This window comes from Nematolebias whitei, chromosome 9 (assembly GCF_014905685.2).
Source record: "Nematolebias whitei isolate Nwh7 chromosome 9, NemWhi1, whole genome shotgun sequence".
NCBI lineage: Eukaryota > Metazoa > Chordata > Actinopteri > Cyprinodontiformes > Rivulidae > Nematolebias > Nematolebias whitei.
Window position 1 is genome coordinate 47,521,489 of NC_056506.1, and position 8,196 is coordinate 47,529,684.

General features: G+C 41.9%; 1 protein-coding gene across 1 annotated transcript in view; it reads left to right on the forward strand.

Moving 5' to 3' along the window:
* The window catches only part of LOC119414304 (disco-interacting protein 2 homolog C), a 211,323-nt gene that overhangs the window by 178,056 nt on the left and 25,071 nt on the right, over positions 1-8,196 (forward strand). The window contains exons 18-23 of the mRNA XM_037681399.1: positions 282-421; positions 1,234-1,370; positions 1,459-1,667; positions 1,785-1,899; positions 4,424-4,625; positions 6,346-6,455. Coding sequence (XP_037537327.1) covers positions 282-421; positions 1,234-1,370; positions 1,459-1,667; positions 1,785-1,899; positions 4,424-4,625; positions 6,346-6,455 — 913 coding nt within the window. The remainder of the gene's footprint in view (positions 1-281; positions 422-1,233; positions 1,371-1,458; positions 1,668-1,784; positions 1,900-4,423; positions 4,626-6,345; positions 6,456-8,196) is intronic.

Below are 8,196 nucleotides of genomic sequence, written 5' to 3' on the forward strand. Positions count from 1 at the left end.
GATGGACGTGTCCTCCTATCTCTCTTGATGGATGTGTCCTGTCTCTCATGATGGACGTGTCCTTCTGTTTCTCATGATGGACGTGTCCTTCTGTCCTTCTGTCTCTCATGATGGACGTGTCCTCCTATCTCTCATGATGGATGTGTCCTTCTGTCATTTTATCTCATGATGAATGTGTCCTCCTGTCTATCATGATGGACATGTCCTTCTGTTTCTCATGATGGACGTGTCCTTCTGTCCTTCTGTCTCTCATGATGGACGTGTCCTTCTCCGTCCTGCAGGCCGCTGGAGGACGGCATCACGCCTCCAAACCGCGGCGTGTTGTCCATGCAGGGTTTGAGCCACGGCGTGATCCGGGTGGACTCGGAGGAGAAGCTGTCCGTCCTCACGCTCCAGGACGTTGGTTCCGTCATGCCTGGAGGTAAAACCAACACGAAGGTCTCGTCCAGACAAGTTGCTCCACCGGGATTTAAAATATAAATGATGTCGTTTAAACTGGATTTTCTTTTCAGTTATTAAATTGATCAAACCTAAATTAGGTTTGATCAACTTATTTATTTAATTCATCTTTGGGTTCTTTATTTTGCTTTCTGTACTTCCTTTTATTTATTTATTTATTTATTTATTTACCTAAGTTTTTTTTTTATTTAACATTGTATTGCACAATGTTTAAAGTAAAGTTTGGCTTTTATTCGATTGTTTTCTGAGATAAATCACAAATTTGAGCTTCTTTAAAAGAAGCATTGAAATATATTTGGGTGTGTTTAACTCTTTTATTTTATTTACTTTGTTTACTGATGCAGACAGTTCAAAACAAGCTTATTGACAAACATCTTTAATTTTCTGTCTGTTAATATTAACAAAGATCATGAAATGACGTTGTAGCTGATTTGGTCAAACTTTAAAAGAAATAACCAGTCATGTGATATTGTGACGTCATCCTCGGAGGATGTGTTCAGGATGACTGTCAGCTACTACCACGTCAAGTTTTACCTCTGCGTCTGTAAGATTTACTGCATTAGAGCCATAAACTCAGATGCACAATAAGAAGAGGAGGAAACTGAATGTTTGCAGAGAAAATCCTGGTTTGTGCTTCTGTTCGTCCGAATAAACATCCGAGTTTAAAAGTAAATCAACGTTTCTCTTGTTGTGTTGAAAGCTCGGAGAGAATCCGTTCTTTAACGTTTAGTTTGTGGTGTTCGGTAATAATTCCTGTGCTTTTTCTTTCTGCAGCCATGATGTGTGTGGTCAAACTCGAAGGAGTGCCTCAGCTCTGTAAAACTGACGAGATCGGAGAGATGTGTGTTTGCACCGCTGCCACTGGATCCTCTTATTATGGGCTGGCAGGAATGACCAAAAACACGTTCGAGGTAAGCGCTCGTTATTTTCTTCATTTATTTTATTCGTCTTGCTCGCTCACAGTTTTTGGCTTCGGTCGTGTTTGAACCACCGCCTCAGGTCTTCCCCGTGCTCAACAACGGGACTCCCGTCAGCGAGTTTCCCTTCACCAGGACCGGCCTGCTGGGATTCATCGGACCTGCGGGTCTGATCTTCGTCGCTGGGAAGATGGACGGTCTGATGGTGGTGGGAGGACGTCGTCACAACGCGGACGACATCGTCGCCACGGCGCTGGCGGTGGAGCCCATGAAGTTTGTCTACAGAGGCAGGTCCGTGTCGGCTGTTGCTCAGAGGAACTACAGTTCGTGTAGCTGCTGCAGAAGAACTCGCACACCACAAGTAAAGGTCCACGATTGTTCCGCACTAAAACGAACTGATTTCTGCAGGATAGCGGTGTTTTCCATCACGGTGCTGCACGATGAGAGGATCGTCGTCGTTGCCGAGCAACGACCCGACTCCACTGAGGAGGACAGCTTCCAGTGGATGAGCCGAGTTCTGCAGGTAAACACGGACGTGTTGGTCTTTCTTTTCACTGTTTGATGATTTGATTAGGCCTGTCACGATAACACTTTGCTGGGCGATTAATTGTCTCAGAAATTATTGCGATAAACGATATTGTTTGAAATTTGACAAGAATTAGTCATTATTGTCAAAATTAAGAAGAACTGTTGGTTAATTTTTGTGTTTAGTACCTTTTTTGACCACTGGATAACAGTACGACTGTTTGAACCGAAGGATGGATAGTGAGGGAGCGAGCAGCGTGTCTCTTTAAGAAGCAACTTGACGTGACATGGGCTGTCTCTCTTCAGTTCTCAAAATGGCGGATGCTCAGTGTGGTTTGAGCTCTTTAGCATAGCATTTTTCACATAAAGCTTTTAATTAAAAAAATCAGTAAACAAGTTCTCAGCTTCTTTTTGCAGAGAAAAACAACTTTTTACACGAAGGCACGAGTTTCAACCGTGAATTTTGGAGCTTCGACAAGACAGAGGTTTTTTCCCCCGAGGTCGGCATGTTAGCTTAGCTCGTAGCTTAGCTGCTTTTAACGATCCAAAAACGTGATTTTGTACAGTTGAAATGGATTTTAAAGAGAAAGGGAGGGCTCAGTGAAGAGCACCGGAGTTGAGCCTTTTTTTCATCCAGTGTCTTCAGTAGAAAGTGAGAGACACGAAGAAACGATGAAGCTGATAAATGAAAATGAGGTCGATAATTTTCATTTGTCATGCGATTAATTGATTTATTGTTTAGGCCTAGATTTGATAAATAATTTATACAAATAATATTTGACAGAACAAACACAAAGCTTTTTTTAATCTAATCTACTATTGAAGAATTACTCTTCTGTGAGAGTTCTGCGATGGAGTTCAACTCGAAGCAGTCTGCTCCTCAGATAAATAAAGTTAAATTATTGTTTTTATATGAATATTTCTGTTCCGTGCCCTGAGACGACTTCTGTTGTGACTTGGCGCTTTATAAATAAACTGAACTGAATTGTATAAAAACGTACAATCTGCAGGATTTTTCACACTTTTGCTCCAAACACTAATTCAAAACACCAAAAATGAATAATTCCACATTTACAAACAGCCCTCAACAAGAAAAAACTTCATTCTTTTCAACATTTGTTCAAACCTGCAGTGACCACCGAGAAACTTGTCTTACATTAAAAATAAAACCTTCATGAGGCACATAATATTTAACATCATCCTTCAAAAAGGGAATGAAAAAGCACGGACGTGGTTCAGTTTGAGAAAGAAAGTTTTAAATCATCAAATAATTTATTTAGCTGCGGCTCGACTTGTTGATCCTCTGACCGCTCGTTGAGACAAATCTTTGTTTCTCGTAAAACGTGATTCAGTTGTAAAAGCAGTTGGATCGTGTTTATCTGCGTGTCTTTAGTTGGTGCTAGAAAGAGCAAAAAGATGCGAAAGTAAATGATTTGTTCATTTTTCAAATAAACACTGAAATATTACGAACAGATGTGCAGTTACCTTTAAATAGACTATTAATCTTTGCATTGGAGTCGTGTTTTAAACTAAATATTTGACCTTAATCAGTACCACCGGTGCCTTTAAGCTTTCTGTCATCCGTCAGTCTGTTTAAATGGAGCAAACAGCCTCTGGGTAGTTTGGTATTTATTGTTGTGTAACAAACTACAGAGAGGGAGCAGAGGAAGTAACGGTGAGGAGCTCAGAAGGAATAATATAATCATCAAGGTCAACGCTAAAAGAGCCTCTCCCAGCAGCTTCATGTTCCTCTGACCACAGCTGAGAAGATTATTCAAAAGCAGGAGGTTCATAGAAGTGTAGGCAACATCCCAGGACAGGGACGCCGCAAGAGGAAATGCGACCCCGGGTTGGTCAGATGGATAGTGTGAAAAAAACTATCCAAAGTCACTGAAGCTGAAACTCAAGGTCAAGATAGGTCAGTTTCTGATGGCACCGCTCGTCACTTTTTGAATTGTAATGGACTTCGTGGAAGAGGGCTCAGGAGACTGACAGAACCCCCCAAAAATTGTAGTTTTTGTGTTCAGTCCCATCAGTTTTATTATTATTATTGAATGGTACCAGCAGATTCATCTGGCGTATAAAAATCTGATTGATCCTTTAACATCTCTAACACATCAGAACATCAGAAGCGCTCTCTTTACAACACATTCATTCCTTCATTTGTTTTGCCGTCCTGGAACATGCATGAAGTGCTCCTGCGCTGCACTTTCACATGTGGCCTGACCAGATCGAGTCTGAGCCGATGAGGCGACGGTGGTGAAGCCATGAAAGCCGTCAGGATTCTAACCCGCTGCATTCAAAGTATTTCTCTCTGTTGCTGCGCCATCGCAGAGACCGCCTGCGTGAGTTTTTCCATTTAGCTCTTCTGGTTACAGTCAGCGGTTTCAGAAGCAGGACCTAGATGTTCCTGTAAATGTTCTGGCTGAAGAGAAACAAGCCCAGTAATGACGCAGCTCGAGTTCTGACGTCCGTTCAAAATGTTTGTCCTCGGTCTGACCACGTTCAAATCTCCTTTCCAGGCGATTGACAGTATCCACCAGGTGGGGGTGTACTGCCTGGCTCTGGTGCCCTCCAACACTCTGCCCAAGACTCCCCTGGGTGGCATCCACCTCTCTGAGACCAAGCAGCTGTTTTTGGAGGGGGCGCTGCACCCCTGCAACGTGCTCATGTGTCCACACACCTGCGTCACCAACCTGCCCAAACCTCGGCAGAAACAACCAGGTACGGCAGAAAAACGCCACGTTGTTCGAGATTCAGAGGTGCTGAAGTCGTTCGGTCAGAGCCGTCCTGGTCAAAGGTTTTAGATGTTTCAGCTGAGACCAAGAAGCTCAAGACGATCGAAACCGTCTCCCAAGTCACTGCCCATGAACCATATGTTTGTGTTAACGGAGAGCGCCGGGTGGCCGCCTCTGAGCTGTGAACTCAGCTGAACTGATAAGGTTATAAGAGCGGGTGGATAACGCAGCACGGGGACGATTTTGATCAAAATCTGCCGTTGCCTGTAAAATACTGTTTAAATATTTTCTCGTGCTGTCGATCGAGAGTTTTTCTCCAACCCATTCTGATGGTCATGATTAAAGAAAAACGGCTCGATGCCCATTGATCCGTAAAAACTGTTTTTATAAATAAGTAACTTAAAGAAAGGTAGTAAAAATTAGATTAAGATTTAATAATTCAACTGTATTAAATATGATCGGTTCACGCTTTTGTAAAACACCTTGGCATGACGTTTTGGTTCAAGTTTCACCACCTAAAAAAACTTTATAGAGTTTGTAAATTTGGCAAAACAATACAGTGGCCTGTTGTTTCAGTTATCGCTATTTATGAGCTCTTTGATTGTTTTGGTCCGAGTTGATGCCGCTCAACTGCATCACGTTTACTCCTTCAATAATTATTATTTAAACATTATCAGGACTAGAAGACTGAGATGCAGCTTGAAAGATTGTGATAAAGTTTGTATCTACCCATTAGAGAAATATCATGATGATGTTATTTTGAGCTTTTTTTTTTTACTTTATGTTTCTTAGGGTGGAAGGATTGTACAGCGCAGAACCTCTGTGCTTTTAAATCACAGGAATTTGCTGCAGAAGTTTGAAATTGTTGTGGATTGTAAATTGCACCAATTAGACCTTGAACCACATGTTTTGTTTTGGTCTCCATTATCAAGTTTCCAGCAGAATACTGGCTGATGTTTGACCACGCTCCTTGGCAGAATTGGTAAAGTTCATTCGAACTGGTTGTTTCCTGCACGGATCCAACTTTTAATGAGAGTCCACAAATTTTCAGTTGGGTTGAGGTCAGGCCCTTCAGAAGCTTCGTGCTAACCTGCTTTATCTATTCACGAACGAGCGCTGATGTGTGCTGGAACACCAAACTGTCCAAGTTTCTTTTACTCTAGCTGTTGATTTGAGGTGAATTTGAGGTAGTTGTACCACAGCATGATGCTACCACTGCCATGCTTGACAGTTGGTACTTGTGTCTGAAAGCCTTAAGGGGAATTCTCCAAACAAATTTCTTGTCATTGAGACCAAATAGCTCCGTCTTGGTCTCCTCTGAGCTTAAAACTTTTCTCCAGAAGTCGTTTGGTTTGTCCATGTGGACAAACTCAAAGGTCAGCTTCTTTCTTGGTCCTCTCAGTCCACGTTGATGTAAAACTGTCTTCGCTGTGGACAGGGACACTGGTGTCCTGCAACATCCTAACCAAAGTCTCTCCATCAGAAGGAGCAGATGAGTGTTGGTCAATTCGATGAGTGCTGTTTGGATGTATTTGAGCCTGTGCGTAATTTGACTGTTGATTAAATAAAATCTGCAATAAATCCAAACTTACTTCTCATAAAAATCCTTTACTTTGTATAATCAGTCCACCCTGGAGAACAATGGTTCATGCTCAGGACAGGTGCTTCCTCCCTCGTCTCATCCTCATCCCCTTCTCTTCCTGCAGAGATCGGACCGGCCTCTGTGATGGTCGGGAATCTGGTTTCAGGGAAGAGGATCGCTCAGGCCAGCGGCAGGGATCTGGGTCAGATCGAAGACAATGACCAGGCAAGGAAGGTGTGTGTGTGTGTGTGAGGGCGGTCAGCTGGTTTTCTCCTCCACTAAAACCATTTCACATCATCTTCAACTCCATTACACTTTATTTATGTCACTACTACATTTTACATCAAGTTGATGCTTCATCTTTCTCTCGTTTGTTTGTTCTGGATGTTGTTTGTCATCTGTGTGCAGTCCCTCCTGCTGTGTGGGAGACTGCGTCTACAAATCATTTCCATGTGAAACAGTAACGAGAAGTAAAACAGAATAACACCCAGATCTATGCCGGCGCAGAAACGTGATGTGAGCTGAGGCATGATGGGTAGCGGGAGGTGCTTTGTGTCGCTGACAGAAGCGATTTTCCTTTAAACGTCATCAGTCACAGACTTTTAACCCCGCAGCAGCACACTTTCTGCGGCCTCTGATAAGAGACGGGCCCGAAAATAAACATCCACGACTCTGTCGCTGAGCTGCTCATCTCAGTTCAGAGGACGTCAAACAGACGCTGATGAAGATGCTTTCAGTTCATCGTGTAGAATTATTCCCTCGAATAACCTCAGTAACACAAACTGAGGCGCAGTTTTCTATTTTTTAAGCCAAAAATCTCCAACACTTTTGTGTTTTTTGGGTCATTTTTATAGCCGATGAAGTGAAAAATATTACTGTATTTTTTTTTTTTACCTATAAATCGCAGCTTTTTGCATAATTTACAAGCCCTGCGTCTTATAGGCCCAAGCAACATATTTATGGATTTCTTTCCCTATATTTATAAACCATTGTGTCTGAGTTTTCATTCATTCTGACTGAAAACATTTTTTGACAGTACCACTTTCAGCCACTAGATGGCAGCAGAATTATAGTGGTAGTAGTGGTGGTGGTGGTAAATGGCATGCCGTTGTATCATGTAATAAGTAAAAGTGGCTAAAATGACAAATTCAAAAAAGTTCAAGACAAAAACAACTGGACTTTATTTATTAAACTTTATTGTTTTTGTCTTGAACTGTTTTGAGTTTACCATGTCCTGGAAGACTGGGAATCTTCACCAGATATTAATGACACTATCGACCTGCCATATAACCCACCTTTGTTCTGCTCGCTGTTTGGAGCAAGTTAAACCAGCTGCACCGCCCCGGCGGCTAATTTGACCAATAAAGTACATTTATTAAGCAAACGTTAGACTGAGACACACCTTTACTATAATTTAGATCAAACAAATAATTGTTTTTAAATGTTAATCTTGTTAAATTCTTGTTAAAGTCCTCCCGTGCACACTCCCGCAGCCACCATTTGGCAGCCCATCGATTTTTGCCACAACACCGGCCCACGTTTCCAAGTTGTCAGCGGTGATACATAATAGGAGCGACGTATACGGCGAAGCGACGTATTATGGACTTTTCTACTTTATTAGACATATTTGGACTGATGCTACTTTTCATTCAACCTTTATTTAAACAGATTAGTCCTTTTAAGCCTACTCACACAGAGACATGTAGGAGGAGATGTATGAAGGCAGCAGACTTATATACTTATACTTAATATACTTATAGGGTATAGGTATTGACTTATAGGGTGGAAAATACGGTAATATCCGATCGTGTTGGTATTATTATGATTGTTGCAATAAGATTTTGATGAGACCATCTGTGAAGAATAAAAAAATACATAGTAAGGTTTAAATGTGAGTTTTATGGTTGGAGACAAAATAAATGAACGTTTGGCGCAGGTTAGATCATCTGGTTGATGACTGGTGCAGGTTAGATCA